At 39.1% G+C, this 18259-nt stretch overlaps 1 protein-coding gene across 22 annotated transcripts in view; it reads right to left on the minus strand.

The window, feature by feature from the left end:
* Window positions 1–18259, minus strand: part of SYNE1 (spectrin repeat containing nuclear envelope protein 1) — a 482603-nt gene that overhangs the window by 182854 nt on the left and 281490 nt on the right. For all 22 annotated transcript variants that reach the window (XR_006717653.1, XM_045500062.1, XM_045500061.1 and 19 more), the window contains 9 exons: window positions 16748–16924; window positions 15518–15783; window positions 10985–13145; window positions 6189–6526; window positions 5854–5998; window positions 4668–4886; window positions 3644–3903; window positions 2156–2321; window positions 1414–1569 (listed from right to left, as the gene is read on the minus strand). Coding sequence is in view for 21 of the 22 variants with exons in the window: in XM_045500062.1 (XP_045356018.1) it covers window positions 1414–1569; window positions 2156–2321; window positions 3644–3903; window positions 4668–4886; window positions 5854–5998; window positions 6189–6526; window positions 10985–13145; window positions 15518–15783; window positions 16748–16924 (3888 nt within the window). In the remaining variant the exon portion in view is untranslated. The remainder of the gene's footprint in view (window positions 1–1413; window positions 1570–2155; window positions 2322–3643; window positions 3904–4667; window positions 4887–5853; window positions 5999–6188; window positions 6527–10984; window positions 13146–15517; window positions 15784–16747; window positions 16925–18259) is intronic.

An 18259-nucleotide genomic window follows, 5' to 3' on the forward strand; every position in this document is an offset into this window, starting at 1 on the left:
GTGTTAAGCATATCCAATAGAAAGGTGAAAAAGGAACAGTTAATGTTTACAAGTTTCTGATTATCTGATAACATTGATATTTCTGCCTATAATGAAATGCTTGAGAGAAAATGGTAAAGTAACATTTTCCTTATATAAGTGAAGGCTTTAAAAAATCACTTGACTCTAGAGAAAACACACCATTAAAATAATACTTTTCTTGGACTTGATTATTTTGAGTTGAGTGCCAATGTAAATGAAATGCATGAGGATAACTCTAATATAGAGAAAATTTATCCAGCGAGAAAGAAAACTTAAATTTAAACTTTTTCTTAAAAATCTGAACTTGCGAAGTCATCCTTCCCAATAGACCTTCCAATGTCTAAGAAGAAAAACCAAGCAGGCCAATTAAATACTTAAAATAGAAAATAACATTTTAGTTTATTTAGACATTTAGATGCAGGGGCATTGAGTTTTCATGAAATTTTTAAAACACTTTGCTTTATGCATTAGAGGGTCCAAAAGATGTTGTACACCTGTATGAATTTTATAATTTGCTGCAAGGGAATACTACTTTGCATTTCGTGTAGCACTTTAGAATTAGTGGGATACCTTCTCTCTGTCCTCTATTGACTGCTTTTACCTAAATTGTGGCGTTATGTCCCCGAGGAGGTCCTAAAAAACCATTATGTTTCCATACAGATGCACCCAAAGCCATTTTCACTATGTAAAAGTGTGCCCTCTTTTGGGGATCTATGATAGAAATGTCCCTCTGATCTCAGTCCTATGAATGACTATGTATCTCTTTGTCTAAAAAAAAAAAAGAAAGAAAGAAAAGAAAAGAAAAGAAAAGAAAGAAAAAACTATTTGTTTTAAAATTCATAGACATGGATTAGATTATGTGTCACACCTTTCTTTGGTTATTTAAAAGCTAGAGTTTATTTGATGGGCCTTCCTCTAGCGACATTATAGGATCCACCAACATGCATTTTGGGTAGTAACTTCTTCCCTGGCTCTACCTTATTTATTTATTTATTTATTTATTTATTTATTTATTTATTACTTTGATTTTCCCTTTCTCCAACTATCTTCACCTACTTAACTTACATCTTGCTGAACCCAAAATAACAGCTAGAAGTGTACCCGGCAGATCCTGGGTACTCAAGAATTTTTGTTGAGTACTTGAAATATATTTGTTTTAAAAAATTGTGTCTTTTTTTTGAAGAGAAAGGTGAACTAGGTAAGTTATTTTTAATCGTATAACATTGTTCACAACTGTGATCATCCGACGTGCTTCTTGCCACCACAGAAGAACCCTAATTTAATATCGTTGTTTTATACGGAAGACATGATTACGAAGACATGGAGACCTGGTTGTGAAAATCAAGAACTACAGAAGAATGGAAAGGCACGCTTCTGTGACCGTACGTGTACCTGATCATGGATAGTTCCTAGGTCCAGTGCCACCTCAGCTAACTGAAGGGAGAGTTCAGAAGGTAATATGGAATAAAGACCCAGGTACTTATTCTTCTGCTCTTCAGCCATTTTCTCAATGCTCTGTCGGTGATTTGTGGCTTCTGTTAGGAGAAGCTAAAGAAAAGATCAAAGTAAGAAACTTCTGGAAGCCTGATGAGGAAATTCATTTTTCTGGGTACAGAGACAAGACTGTGTATTTTTCAACAATATATGAAGTGTGGAATTAGAGAAACATCTTTAAAAAAAAAAATCAAACTATTCTTTAGTCTCTAGGGAGAAGCATGTCCCCTTTTTATGGAACAAAAGAAAGTTCCTTGAGATAATACTAAAAGCCTTATATATAGTGCATTTATGAAAAGTTTTAATTCAATACTCATTGAATATAAGCAAATCTCTTGGGGTACATGGGTGGCTCAGTTGGTTAAGCATCCAACTCTTGATTTTGGCTCAAGTCAGGCTCTCAAGGTTCATGAAACTGAGCCCTGCATCAAGTTCTGTGTTGATGGCACAAAGTCTGCTTTGGATTCTCTCTCTTTCCCTCTCTGGTTGCCCCTCCCTGGTTCATGTGCTTACGTGCACTCTCTCTCTCTCTCTCTCAAAATAAATAAATAAACATTTTTTTTTCAGCACAAATATATCTCATTAAAATCAGGACAGTATTTTTAAATGATGGGTATAGGGAATGAGGAGAGTTTTATACCTGAAGTTCTTCAAGGTGAGCATCTATTTCTATTGTTGGATTCCCCAAATATTCCTTTGTTTCCTGAACCCAAGATTTCACAGAATTGATTTGGGTCTCCACAACTTCTCGCTCCTTTAGCTCTTGCTTTACTACTTTTCCAGTATTCTTCACTTTCTCCTGCATGCTTTGGAAACATTAAAGGGAGAAACCAGAAATGGATTTGAAATGAAAGGATATCCCTAATCCATGACATCGTATTATCAAAAGCAGACATAAAAAAAAAAGTAAAGCCTCATATCTTTTTTGCATGTAAAGACACATCCTCAAGTTGTGAGATAACATTCAGTAACGCTTAATTTTAGTTCAAATGCAACAGAAGATTAGATGTCATGTGAAGTGAATGATTTATCCCTAGAAAGGTGAGAGGTGACACACTCCCAGGCCACTACAATGCAATGAATTTTCCTATCTAAAGTCAACTGGAGACTGTTTGTTTCTTTATACCCTCTTTGGAAATCTACTCACATGGTGCAGAATCATCAGCATTTAAAAGTAATGTGTAATTGGAACGTTTCTGGCTATTAGAGGCCAGTCTTTAAATAAAGTCTGAAGCTTTGGAAATTAGGCAATTTATAATGTTCAACATCCTTTTGAATTGACATAAGCTTGGCTAAAAAGTTAAATAAGTGAAATCAGATTACCCTGAATTCATTTGTAAGTACAAGAGGTGAATATACGCTATGAATGAGTAACGTTAGTTAATATAGGATAAAATTATCTATTGACATTTCTTCTCTGGCTCAACAAGTGAATCAGGCTGATTATGCATCATTCAGATTAACTTTCTCTTTCCACTAAGTTCACTATTGGTAAATAGCTATTATTTATCTGGACTTTGGTATTCTCCTTGCTCTGATCTCCCTGCCCTCCAACTTAGCCAATGAGTTACCAAGCCTGATCAAAATGCAGGTCTTGATAGCTCTCGACTGTTTACCTTTCAAGCTTCATTTCTCATGAATTGTCCCATCACCCAACAGCTCCTTCAAAGTGACACGCTCACTTCCAAGCTTTCTTACATACTATTCCCCTGTTTGCAAAACCCTCCTCCCACTTCACTAGTTCTAGTGCGCTCAGTCGTCCGTGTAAGTACTCCTCCTGACAGGAAGCCTCCCTTGATTCCTCTCCTAGGGTAGTTTGCCCTTACCACTCTTTCCATGCTCTACCTAAACGCCTCTGTAGTTGTCTGTCTCTGCTGTTTGAGGGTAAACTTCATGAAGGTAGACACTGATTCTGTACAGCTCATCACTATGTTTCTAAATCCTACTAGTATATATTTGTCAGATAAATGACTAAAGAGCTAGAAAGCTGAAAAGCAGGGATGACGGGAATAGTTCTCCACGGTTCTCAGGCGGCATGATGGAGCGTCCCCAGACTCTAATACCACACTTATCCCTTTGGGTCATGGCCAAGTTTAGTAAGAGAGAATGAGAGCAGGTGTATAGTTACTTCAGGCACCGGTCTTGCATTGCCGTGATCTCCTGGACAGTGGGTGGCTCTTCTCCAGGAGGCTGCGGGACTCCGTCCTGAAGCATGCCCAGCGCTTGCTGTCGCAGCATGCCTAAAGCCAACTGCTGCTGTTCCAGTTCCAGAACGAGTGCGTCATGATGGTCAAGAAGCGTTAAGAGCTCTGCTTTTGAGGCTTTCTCTGCTGAACCTCCCGGCAGTTTATCTTGCAGCTGATCAGTCGTTTCAGTGGCTTTTTTAACCTGATGACAGACGCATATACTATGAAGCTCAAAACTAAACTGAAAAGACAGACCAATTCCAATAAATGCCATATTTGCCACTAGGGCACTGAAGCACTTAAAGATGATGGTATAAACTCTAAATTTCAGGGACCAAATGGGAACAATCTCCTTAACATGGAAAGGAAGACCACCTCTTATTCTGGGTTTTAAAATTTAATCTCAAAATAATAGGGTGATCAGAGACTGCATAACAGAAAAGTTGTTTTGCTTTTTTTTAACGAAACAAATAAAAGAAAAACTCTTTCCAATATTTCTGTTAACATGAATATGTGCCTTGAGTCATTAAGGAAGATGTAGTTAAAAACACTGAAACCTACTTTAAAACACAAAAGGAATTAAATATAAGATTTGGGAAATGAGTTAAATTCTTGCTCATTTTCATGACAAAGACAAAGTATTTTATGCTTTTTCAGGGCCAGGTAAGAAGATTTCATTAAAAGCGTAGCAAATGGGGGCAACTGGACTTACATTCCTTTCAAAATTTAACTGTTTGGTTTTCTCGTTATAATAATCAGACCTCAACTTAGAATTAAATTGCACATTGCATGATGTATTTTGTTTCATAATTTGGTTTTCATGGCACTAAAACAGAGACTTAAGAAAAGAAAGGCTTGTTCCTTCTCATAAAGCCAATTTCAAAAAAAGGACAAAATGCTGCTTTTCAAACTACGTCGTCGTCAGCAAGGAAACAACTATTTGAACCCCTCAGTCATGGAAGTTACCTTATTGTTAAAGCTCGTCCACTCATCTACTGCATCTTCCAGTATCTTCTCCTGGTCCTGAGCCACAGCACGGAGACGGGTCCAGCGCTGCCAGACGGTTGTCATTGACCTGCTTATGGCTGCTTTGCTTGCGTCATTGCCGGTTTTTTCCAGTTGTGAAGTTTTGTCCTCAAGGGCCACAACTTTCTCATGGAAGGAGTTAACTACTGATGCTAAGGCCTGAGGTAGGGAGACGATAAGAGACATTATGAGCAGAGATTGATTTTTCAAAAGTTCTGCGGATTTCAGCAAATCCCCAAATTACCTGCAAAAGGAAATGTTCCCACATATATTTATTTTCCTCTGGTAACTCTTACTTTTACACTTAAGTTTTAATTGACTTAGGCTTGAATTCTTTATTATTTTTTTTAATTTTTTTTTTTGAACGTTTATTTATTTTTGAGACAGAGAGAGACAGAGCATGAATGGGGGAGGGGCAGAGAGAGAGGGAGACACAATCTGAAGCAGGCTCCAGGCTCTGAGCTGTCAGCACAGAGCCCGACGCGGGGCTCGAACTCACGGACCGCGAGATCATGACCTGAGCTGAAGTCGGACGCTTAACCGACTGAGCCACCCAGGCGCCCCTAGGCTTGAATTCTTTAAAGAGGTAAGGTGAATTTGTGTCTTTATTAAAAATTGATATATTAAAATATTTTATTTATTTGTTAAAAAGAAAAGTTTATTTGCTACTTGACATAACATTCTCCCAATTTCAGAAGGCAGCAAAAATATAAGTGAACTGAATTTGATATTTAAGTATATTATATTCCACCTGATACTGCTGTGATATAGGAGTGAGACTCAGTTATTAATGTCTGAATATTATTTGAATTTATCTACATTATTACCAAAATGTATTTACAGAAATTTATTATGTGCCACATCTTATCAGAAGCAAATTTCTCTGAAGGTCTTTTTATAAACCTAGCTATGCATTTCAACAGGAATCCTTAAAAGGTGATAGCATTTAATTAAGTTCAAAAAGCTATGGAATGTGGCTAAATGAATCCTTTTCACATTTAACATTCTTCTCATATTTAAATGCATCCAGGTGGAAATGAAAATTTATTGACCTGTTTCTAAAACTCTCATATGACAATGATAATTACAATTACAACGAAAGGACATTTCAAACAACAATACCAACCTTGTGTTCTGACAACTTTTCTTCTGCTTCATGACTGGAAGAAGTCTTCAGTAAAGAAAACTCAGACAATTTCTTTTCTGCCTCATTCATCAATTCGATAACCTCTTCCCTTGCTTTCTGATAATTCTGCCATTGATCTGCACATCTTGAAAAAAAGTCAGACAAAAGCCAGTAAGCAACATAAACTCACACATTTCTATGCAGAGCTCTGATGTCAGTATGCCTAATGACACTTAAGAAGAAGGAATTTAGGTGCTAATGTATATCATTGGTATATTCTTTTTCATGTGAAACTTCATTTCACTGAAATATAAAGACTAAAACAACTCTAATACCTCTGCAAGAGATCTAATTGGGCATGTGAGTCCTGTATTATCCTCTGGCTCTTCTCTTCCAGGGAAGCCATTTTCTGTGCTAGGTGATCTTTTCCAGTTGGCTTGATGAGTGGGTCCAGGCTGGCTACCAGGTGCTGGAGCTCCTCCAGATTACTATGGAACTGATCTTCTGTACTAAAAAATTCCACGTGGCTTTTGAGATTTTCCTCTACGCTCTCCACATCTAGGCCATTGCCTGCCAGTTGTAACATTTCATGAGCATCCTCAAGCCAGTCGTTAGCCGCTTGAAATACTTGATAGTACCTCTGACATTGACTATATATCTGGGTCAAGGAAGCCTGAAAGACAGTAATTGCAAACACAGTCAACTCTCAATTGCAATGTATTTGCCATAAATAGTTTAATTTTTTCCATTTCTTTTCCAGTCCTCAGTCAAGTGGATATATGTGTACAAATGAATTGATACGTTGGTGGATTTTGTGAGGGGGCGGGGGGTGGCTGCGATTCATTATGATCTTTTTTTTTTCCTTCTGCTATTCTTATTAACATTTTATTATGGCAGTTAAAATAAATAAACAAGGCCAGAAGTGGAATAGAAATTTATTGGGGCGCCTGGGTGGCTCAGTCGGTTAAGCATCCGACTTCGGCTCAGGTCATGGTCTCACGGTCCGTGAGTTCGAGCCCCACGTCGGGCTCTGTGCTGACCGTCAGAGCCTGGAGCCTGTTTCGGATTCTGTGTCTCCCTCTCTCTCTGCCCCTCCCCCGTTCATGCTCTGTCTCTCTCTGTCTCAAAAGTAAAATTAAAAAAACATTAAAAAAAAATTTATTACTGGTATCTTGACTATATCTGAAACTTCTCTCTCTTGTAAAAATATATATGCTTTGAAAGATGTGACAGATTGAATATTCACCAAAGTGAGATAATACCTCACTTGGCTGGAAGTATAATAACAACCACTATGGAAAGCAGTATGGAAGTTCCTAAAGAAGCTACAAATAGAACCACCATATAATCTAGCAATCCCACTTCTGGGTGTTTATCCAAAGGAAATGAAATCATTATCTCAAAAAGATATCTGTACTCCCATGTTGAGAGAAGCATTTTTCACTAGGCAAGGTAGGGAAACAACCTAAGTGTTCATTCACTAATGAACGGCTATAGAAAATGTGATACACAAAAATAAACTAAAAATGGATTAGAGACCTGGGTGTGAGACCTAAAACCATATAACTCCAAGAAGAAAATATAGGCAGTAATTTCTTTGACATTGGCTTTGGCAACACTTTTCTAGATATGTCTCCTCAGGCAAAGGAAACGAAAACAAAAATATGCTGTTGGGACTGCACCAAAATAAGAAGCTTTTACAAAACAAAGGAAACGATCAACAAAACACAAAGGCAACCTACTGAATGGAAGATATTCATAAGTGATATATCCAACTAGGGGCTAATAGCCAAAATATATTTTAAAAACTTAAACAACTCAACACCAACACACACACAAATAATCCAATTAAAATGGGCAGAGGACCTGAATAGACATATTTCCAAAGAAAACATCCAGATGACCAACAGACACATGAAAAGATGATCAACATCACTAATCATCAGGGAACTGCAAATGAAAACCACAATGAGATATCACCTTACACTTGTCAGAATGACTAGCATCAAGAAGACAAGAAATAGCAAGTATTACCAAGGACTTAGAAAAAGAGGAACCTTCATGCACTGTTGGTGGGAATGTATACTGGTGCAGCCACTGCGGAAAACAGTGTGGAAGTTCCTCAAGAAGTTAAAAATAGAAATGCCATACAATCCAGTAATTCCACTACTGAATATTAACCCAGAGAAAATGAAAACACTGACTCAAGAGATATATGCACTCCTATGTTTATAGCAGCAGTATTTACAGTAGCCAAGATATGGAAGCTACCCATAGATGATAAATTCATCTCTCAGCAGATGAATGGATAAGGGAGCTGTGGTACATATACACAATGGAATACTACCCAGCCATAAAAACAAAAGGAGATGTTGCCATTTGCGACCACATGGATGGAGCTAGAGGGTATTAGACTAAGAGAAATAAGTCAGACAAAGACAAATACCACATGATTTCACTTATATGTAGAATCAAAAACCAAAGCAAATGAAAAAACAAACAAAAAGCAGAAACACACCCCTAAATACAGAGAATAAACTGATGGTCGCCAGAGAGGTGGGTAGGGGGGATGGGCAAAACGAGTGAAGGAGAGTGCAAGGTACAAGCTCTCAGTTATGGAATGAGTAAGTCATGGGGGTGAAAGGTAAAAGCTTAGGAAATATAGCCAGTGGTGTTGTAATAGTATTGAATGCTGACAGAGGGTAACTACATTCATGGTGAGCATAGCATGATATATAGTCTTGTCAAATTACTATGTTGTATACCTGAAACTAATGTAAAGTGTATCGACCATACTTCAACTACAAAAAAGAAAAGAAAACATGTATTATGAACATTATTTAAAAAACAAGGAAATCCTGTCATTTGAGAAAACATGGATGAACCTGGGAGGTATAATGCTAAGCAAAATAAGCCAGACGGAAGAGAAACAAATACCACATGGTCTCGCTGACATGTGGAATCTAAAGGAAAAAAAAAAAAAGTTGAAATCACAGAAATTAAGCAGATAAGTAGTTGCTAGGGGGTTGGGGGATGGAAAAAAATAGGGGACGTTGGTAAGATGGTGCACATTTTTAGTTTTAAGTTGAATGAGGTCTGAGGATCTAATGTGTAACATGGTGACGACAGTGGACAACACTGGATTGTTCACTGAAATTTGCTAAGACATTAGGAATTAAATGTTCTCACCAAAACAAAAAGGTGAGGTGCGGGATATATTAAGTCACTCAATGGGGGAAATTATTAAGTCACTCAATGACTTAATGATTCTCAATGACTTAATTGAGGGGAAATTTTTATACAATGTTTACATATCTCAAACCATTACATTATATACTTTAAATATCTTACAGTTTTATTTGTCAGTTAACCTTCAATAAAAATGGGGGTGGGGAGAAGGAAGTACAATAACACCAAATGTCCAAACTAGCATTCACCACACTAAATAGCAATTTCTGGAAGTAAAATAGCGGCCCATAAGTCCTGAATAGGGACTGAAACAGAAAAGTTTAAGAATGGAAAGCAGACCCCATAAAATGAAATCCATTCAAATCCAGAAGGAAAGGAAACATTGTAACCAGCCAGCTGTGACTGGACAAGACAAGCCATCATTGTACAAGCAGACACAGAAAGTACATACAAGATTGGCATTTAAGAAGGAAAGAATGTGTATGGACAAGCAAAGAATCAATGGTGGAGATTAGAAATGCCCCTGGAACCGCAACCTTTAGTTAATGGGCCAAGATAATCAATTAAGACTATCAATCACAAGATCACCTTAACAGATTCAAGATTTTGGTTCAAAAATCATCAGATCAACAGATGCAAGCTTATAGAACAGATGTTTCTCGAGAATAAATACTCCAGGTAACTTCTGTCCTGATTCTTCACTCTAGGTTAAATGCTCTATAGCTATAGCTATAGGGAAATTAAAAAAAAAAAAAAATTAACAACGACCTTGAGTCAACATGAAAGGGAAAAAATACACTAAATAGACTATAGTGTGAGAAGTCAGAACTTCAGCTGATGACGTTTAGTAAGATTTTACCCAAATGTTAAAATTAAAAAAAAAAAAAAAATCTATTTAGTGTTAACCTTAATGTATGTGGAAAATAAAGTTATGTGATAGCTAAAATTCACTGCGGGCTATTTCTGTCTACACCAGGCCCTACGCAGAGAATAGAAGTCCAAGAGGGAAATATTATTATCCCTCTTCCCCGGAGCGGAAACTGAGATTTAAGGGATGTAAGTAATTTGCCCAAGATCAAGTAACTGAGATTAAAACTCAGGTGTGCTTTACCCTAAAGTTTTAGCTATTATGTTATCCTAAAGAAAATCATCTTTTACTTAAATGGCTGGCTGAAATCCCATAGAATCAGGGGCTGAGGACAGATGTGGGAGAGAAAAAAAAAAAGGTCCAAAGGATAAGTCAGAACAGAATAGTCTGGGAGCTCTTATAGCTCTTATTTTTGAACACATAGAATTTGCGGGCCCCAGAACAAGGGGCAATTGGGAGGTCAAACTGAGAAGTTCTGTGCATACTCCCATTTCTTTGTTATCCCCAAATAAAGTCATGATGAACCTTCGAGGCTTACTTTTGCTGTGCTGCAGGGAAGGAAGAGCAGAGGAGGAAAGGGTGAAGAGATGAGGCGATTGGTGAGAGACCCCACAAGAAACGTGGCTCGGCATGGGGTCAGGACTGCATGCTCTCTATAATGCCTCCAGCGCTAATCTTAGAAATACCAGGCTTCAGATTGTTTAACAAAGGCATCTCTACTTACTCATTTCTAATTAATTAATTTTAGTATGAGTGTACTCATACGTGATTCTATTATTATATTAATATGATTATATTAGTGCTATCTTGTATCGTCTCTTCTAAAGGTGAGAGACAACTGAGGTATGTGTTATAACTAAGGAAAAGTCAATGTGGAATCCCGTGAGATTAACACCAGGCACCTAAACAATCAGGACCTTTTTAAAAGTCAGGTTGAAGATGACTCACTATAATATCAAAAAAGAATTCCGGAACGAAGCGGTTTTAACCCAAAATAAAAACCAAGAAATTTCTCACAACTGTTTACAAATAAGCAGAGTGGAAAACAGGACGAGAAGGCCCTAGTAAACCAACCTGTCTGGTGCGTAAAGCTTCCTGAACGTCTCCGTCCAGCTCTGAGAGCTCAGCAAGAGTGTGCTGAAAATCTGCAGAAAGGAGCTCTTTGGCTTTCGTGAATTTCTCCTTCTCCTTGTTACTCAGGGCATTCATGATTCTCAGGCTGGACTGGACCTCTTCCTGATGAATCTGGGTCTTTCTGATCTCCTCCTGGATGTCCTGGAGGCTCAGGTCCAGGCACACCGGCCCACTTAGCTCTGCCTTCACGCTCCTCAGCCAGTCCAGGGAGCGGCTCAGCTCTGTCTGGAAGTCTATGCTCTGCACCATGCGGCTCTCACACTCGGTCACCGTCGCGCCAATGGCAGAAGTCAAGACTTTTAACTCCTCCTGCCAGGACTGGATCTGCTGCTTGGCTTTCTCATAAGCCGAGGGGTCAAGGTGTGGAACCAGATCTTCAAGATGCACGGTCACTCGTTTTAGCACGATTCCTGAATCCTGAAGGCTTCCCACCAGCGAGTGATAGATTTTGAGCTTCTCCTCTGCGGGAAGCGTCTCCTCATTCACTTTGGACTGTTCCGTTTTCACAGCCTGCAGTTGTTTTTCTAGCTGGTGGCACATCTTCTCATGCTCTTGATAGGCACTGGAGGTGTCTTCCAGTAAGCTAACCCTCTGTTCCGTTTGTCGCTTCAGCCTGTGGTACAAGGTGACGAGGTGCAGCATCTTGTCTGGCTGCCAAGGCTGTCCTGTACTTCTAAAACTTTCTTTCTTTTGGTTCAGCTCATCCACCGCTTCCCCGAGGCGGGCCACCTCTCCCAACAGGGCTCGGCAGCCTTCCTGAAGAGACAGGGCCTCTTCAACTCTCAGATCAGTGGGGACTTTGCTCATCTTTAAGAACTGGTCCTCAAGTTCACTCAGAGACTGGGTTGTCAACTCGATCAAGGAAGCGTACTCTTTCCGAGCAAGAATTGTTTCTTGGACTTTATAGAACTTGTCTTTAGCCAAGGCAACGATTACATTAAATTGCAGGGGAAGAGCATTTAGCTTTTCGTTGAGGTAGGAATGATCGACTTCATTCAGCGATGGCAATATGGCCTGCCCAGTTCTCTGCAGCGTAAGTAGGAGGTTTTCATATTCTGGAGATTGTTCAAGAATGTGTTGGTATTTGGCCAGTTGGGCATGCAGCTCAGCGCTCTCATTCATTAGGTTGATTTCAGGAAATGTAATAATATCTGCTTGTTTTAGCCAGTGACAGGCTTTATCAAAATCTTCCTTAAAATGTTTCCTAGAAACCAAACTTTTCTCTAGTTCTTGGAGCCGATGGCTACACTTTTGTAAAACGGTGTCATAGACACTCTGTAATTCCTGAAGCTTACCCAGGACTTCACTCTTTTCCTGCTCTGTGGCTCCTTTCATTAATTCACGACCCTGAGCCCAAAGTCCAGTGACCTCGTTTTGGTACGTCTTGAGGCTGGCTTGCGCACTCTTGCATGTTTTGACTTGTTTGCTCACATCATCCGGTAACAGGCAGATGTGTTCACGGAACATTATCTTTCGCTCATGTTGTTGAATTTGGCTGGTTGCCTGGAACACCGCCATGAGGAACTGGGTTTTCTCGGACAAGGCCTTGTTTAAGTACTTTCGTCTCTGGCCCACTAAGTCGCTGAGGCAATTCACATGTCTCTGTGCATCAGAAAGGGCTTTCTGGATGATCTGCCGCTCATTTAGGCCAAGGTCAGCCATCACCCTGTCAGCGTCCTTTATGAGCGATTTCAGGAGCATCTGTTTGGTCTCCAGTTCACTGCAGATGGCGAGGTGGTCCATGAGGAGGTTCTGGGCCATATCGGGTGGGGGGCTCTGCTTAAGGGCCTCAGCAATGTTGGGCTGCTGTTCTTCTGCCCACTCCATTAGCTCCTGAAACCTGGACCGCACCACGTTTAACTCCTCCAGGTTGGTGACTGACACTTGGAGTTTCCTTTTAACGAGGTCCTCAAGCTGAAACCAGCGTTGTTCGAGGTGACTTGTCTGTTCTTTGACTAATTCTTTGTCATCTAAATTCAGATGTTCTATCATTTTTTGCTTTTGATCTTTCAGATCCTCCACAGCCTGCTTTCTCTCCTGCAGTGCGAGCGCTAACTTTTTCAAAGCTTCTAGATGGACGGCTGTACTCTCTGCATCGGACCTGTCAGTACATTGAAAGATACAAAGACAAATTAGTTTCAGTGAATATCTATGGTCGTTCCTACCATGTTAAATTACACTTCAACATTTTCTTTAAGTGGGTGTTCTTAGCTTACAGCAGCTCAGTTCACGGTTTATTGAAGAGGTTCTGTGATTATTATGGAATATAAGACCCATATATTTCTTCTCGGGACTGCCTTCGCTGCATCCCAAAGCGTTTGGATTGTTGTATTTTCATTTTCATTTGTTTCCATATATTTTTTTAATTTCTTCTCTAATTGCCTGGTTGACCCATTCATTCTTTAGTAGGGTGTTCTTTAACCTCCATGCTTTTGGAGGTTTTCCAGACTTTTTCCTGTGGTTGATTTCAAGTTTCATAGCATTGTGGTCTGAAAGTGTGCATGGTATGATCTCAATTCTTGTATACTTATGAAGGGCTGTTTTGTGACCCAGTATGTGATCTACCTTGGAGAATGTTCCATGTGCACTCGAGAAGAAAGTAAACTCTGTTGCTTTGGGATGCAGAGTTCTAAATATATCTGTCAAGTCCATCTGATCCAATGTCTCATATATTTCTATATCAGAAGCTGCACCAAAACAAGTTGCCTAGATACTTCTCTGTGCTTCTTCTTCAGGCTAATGCTGCCCTCCCATCACATCTGACCTGAACTTTTAACTTCTATCTCTGGCTTTTATCAGTTGAACACGATCTGCATATTAACAACATCCCCGGATGATTTGTGTAAACACTAAATATTGACTAGCACTGATCTGCATTTTTTTTGAGAGAGAGAGAGAGAGAGAGAGAGAGAGAGAGAGAGAGAGAGAATGAACAGGGGAGAGGCAGAGAGAATGGGAGAGAGAGAATCCTAAGCAGGCTCCACGTTGAGCCACAACATGGGGCTTAATCTCATGACCTGAGCCAAAATCAAGAGTCAGACACTTAACTGAGCCACCCAAGCACACCAATCTACTGCATTCTTAAAAGAAATGAATAAGTCATTCATGAATTATATGCTCTCCTATGAGAAGAAGCTCCAACAATAAAGCACTAGATAGTTTAATCTGTAAGATATAACCAATAACTCTAATAGCTACTCATCTATGTACTTAGGTATTGTTTGCTTGTCATCAGGAATCTTTAAAAGTAAGTGTGAAATGTAAAGGACTCTCAACCCTTTGACTACAAAACACATGTGATAAAAGAAATCTTATAAGTCTCTTTCAATTACAAAACAATGAGTTCTGAAGCATAAAGAACAGGGCTGGGACGTAGTATGATGAGTTCTGTTTGGGACTTAGGAAGTCTGAGGTACCTGTGTCAACCAGATGGGAGGAGCCTATTATAAACCCAAAATAAGGGTTTTTACTGATACTGCCTGGATTTGTCTCAAAGACTTGTAGAATGCTGAGCATCAAGGAAAGGTAATCAGAAAATAGCGTACCTCCTTCCAGAAAAAGCACTATAATTTATATCTAGAATAATGTTTTTAGGGGCGCCTGGGTAGCTCAGTCGGTTAAGCGTCTGACTTTGGCTCAGGTCATGATCTCGCAGTTCGTGAGTTCGAGCCCTGTGTCAGGTTCTGTGCTGACAGCCCAGAGCCTAGAGCCTGCTTCGGATTCTGTGTCTCGCTCTCTCTCTGCCCCTCTCCCACTTGTGCTCTGTTTCACTCTCTCTCAAAAATAAATAACGTTAAAAAAATTTTTAGAATAATGTTTTGTTTTAATTGCTACAAATTAATAAATCTAAGCAGAAGAAATGTGGATTTTAACAATTACAGTGATCAGAAGTTTATATATGATGACCCGGTATATGTGGGGAAGAAGGAAATCCTTTTCAAACAGGTAAGAGGGGTTCAATTGCTACAAAGTCACAAAGGACACACATTGATTGAATTTGGATTGTTCACTAATTTCTAGAATTCCAAAAGTACAAGGAAACTTGACCGAATTATATAGTATGTAACACTTTACAGAAATGATAAGAAACCTATGGAATACAGAGATTCAAGAAGGATTCATTTCATGAGTTGATGATAGTCTCATAGCTGATAATTAAACAAAACTAGACATATTCTTGGGATATTCTTTGAAGTCACCGTGTAATAGTCTTTGGAATGTCTCTTCAGGTCATGGCAGAAAATGGTGCTTTTTTTCAAATATCTTCCTTTTACTCACTGGTTACGTTAACACCGAGTGAGGAAAACCATGACTCTGTATCCACAGGACAACATGAGGTTCTTAATAATGTTTCATCAGTATTTACAACGACAGACAATAGGATGTTTAAATTGTAAGACATTTTTGATTTTTATAAAAAGGAGGACATTTCCGGCTTAGCGTTTTGGTGAGCCGCTGGAGAAATGCCGTTACCTGGCTAAGTTATCCCATTCTGTAGTGAATTTTTCTAAGAACTCTTCAACAACACTCATACGGTCATGGTAATCTCTTGTTCTCTGAAGATCTTCTTCCCTTTGCAAGCACAGACTGTTAGCCTGAAGGCACAGATCTAACCACTGGTCATTTAAATGGCTTATTTCCTTGTGTTCAGGAGACTCCTGCTTCTTGGTTAACTTATTCACCCTTTCTGTAATCGCGGTCACTGATGCCTGCTTACACTGTAGCTTCTTAACAAAATCCTGAAGGATAACAACAACAAAATAGATTAGATGTAATAAGCCTCCCATGCCCCCAATAAACACAGAGTGAGACATAGACATACCATTTGCACACACTTCAAGTAGCTGGAGAAGGTAGAATGAAGGGGTCATGAAGGACAAAGAGGAAATCTAAAAATCGTAGCTCTTTATGAATATTTTCAAGTATGTAAGAATCAAAGGGTAACTGTGGTATTTTCCTTTGCTATGTTAGTTTGAGAAGTATAAAGAGAAACAGATAAATACTGTAACAATGACTGAAACAATACTGCAGTCATTAAGGGAAAAAAGGCAGTATTTTATCTTTAAGTGCAGCCCTGGTTTTCTAAAAATCTTTTGAGAAAAAAATGTATCTCTATTCTTTTTTTTCTGCACATGCAAACAACGTTCCAGTAGAAAATATAAATGGCTCACTATGACAGACAAAACTAAATCTTAAAGTTTGTCAAAAATCTGGTATAACTTCTAATCAAGTTAATATACTTTAAATAATTTTCTATTATATGTAAACTATAATATAAATTCTATTCATATTATATTTCACATTAATCACATATTAATACATATTTTATAGGTTAGATACATTTAATTGATACATTTACAATCTTACAGCTTTAGCAATATTGTGGCGAAAGGCTAGTAAATAATAAGGCTTCACGTTTGTTTAGTGGCAGAGTCTTCTGGCTCTTTCGGCTAAACCGCAGCTGTTTTGTTCAGAAACGAAGTCCTTCTGATTGAACGTCCTTCAATCCAAGTAGCTAACTGTAGCCCTGAGAATATATTTAAATATTTACTTTCTCGTCTGTCCTTTCCTGGCTTCGAATCAAGCTTATTCTGATTCTATCTCCTTCCTTAAATAGCTATACTAATGTTGAAGGAGTGACTGACATAAGCCGGTCATAGGTCATAGTCGCCTTTATCTCCCCTGGACCCCATGAATTCCTACCTTCACTTGGGAAACCATGTTCTGTGCAATGTTTAACTCCAGTTGTGCGTGCCTCTTCTTCATGTTCTGCAGTTGCTGGTCAGCATCTTGGAGGTAAATCCAAAGTTCAGCCTTCATGTGCTTGATCTCTCCCCAGCCCTGAGTTAAGTTCTGGGCCTGGACAAGCCTTTGCTCAATCTTGAGAGAGCACAGAGGCAAAACTTAGCAGCGGTAGAAACATTTAGGTTTAGTCAATCAGAGATACAATTCTTCAGGCTGTCCGTGTACACAGGCCAACAGGCACGCACATATGCGTGTGCACGAACACACACACCCACTCCGTCATAAACCCAAAAGGAATTCTTCATTTGCTTCAAGAAAAGTAGGTTTTATATTAAGATTTTCTGAAGACTTTAAATGTCTAAGACTTATGCCATATGATTTCAATTAGTTGTAAAGCTCTGGAAGTTTTAACAATGTATTAGGTCAAAGCTGTTTTTTTACATTGGGCATTTCAGTAGACATATCTGCTTGACTGACTCATGAATTCGGTCTTGGGGTTAACTACAAAAGACTTATATTGCTCTCGATTGTGCATTTCTTGATACTTACAAGACACCAAGTAAGTGTTGGATGTATTTTTAGATTGCCTTCACTGACTTTTGAAACTGTATAATTTATTTCAGTAAATAATTTCTTTTTTTTTTTTTAATTTTTTCAACATTTATTTATCTTTGAGAGAGAGAGAGAGAGAGAGAGAGAAAGACAACATGAGTGGGGGAGGGGCAGAGAGAGAGGGAGACACAGAATCTGAAGCTGGCTCCAGGCTCTGAGCTGTCAGCACAGAGCCCGATGCGGGGTTCGAACCCACGAACTGTGAGATCAGGACCTGAGCCAAAGTCGGACGCTTAACTGACTGAGCCACCCAAGCACTCCTCAGTAAATAATGTCTTTAAGAAGATATGTGAATTTTATCATCTTTCATAGGGATTTAAGGAGAGATTTGTTTTGAGAATATAAAAGTAAAAAAAAAAAACACACGATTCTAATGATTTTAACATCTACATTATTAATTATTTAATTTCTCCCATACTTTTTTCCTTTATATCCTTTTTTTTTTTTAATTTTTTTTTTCAACGTTTATTTATTTTTGGGACAGAGAGAGACAGAGCATGAACGGGGGAGGGGCAGAGAGAGAGGGAGACACAGAATCGGAAACAGGCTCCAGGCTCCGAGCCATCAGCCCAGAGCCCGACGCGGGGCTCGAACTCACGGACCGCGAGATCGTGACCTGGCTGAAGTCGGACGCTTAACCGACTGCGCCACCCAGGCACCCCCTTTATATCCTTTTTCTATTCTGTGAATATTTAGTCAATTAAATATCAAACCTGACTCTTTTTTAAGTTTTTTTGTTTTAAACCCAAGCGTGTGGCCTTAACACGTTTAAGGCAGCATGGGCGAACACACAGCTTCTGGGCTGGCACCTGCTGTGGACAAGTACAGCTGACTTCTCACAACGTGTTGTTCTCACAA

The sequence above is a fragment of the Leopardus geoffroyi genome, chromosome B2, assembly GCF_018350155.1.
Source record: "Leopardus geoffroyi isolate Oge1 chromosome B2, O.geoffroyi_Oge1_pat1.0, whole genome shotgun sequence".
NCBI lineage: Eukaryota > Metazoa > Chordata > Mammalia > Carnivora > Felidae > Leopardus > Leopardus geoffroyi.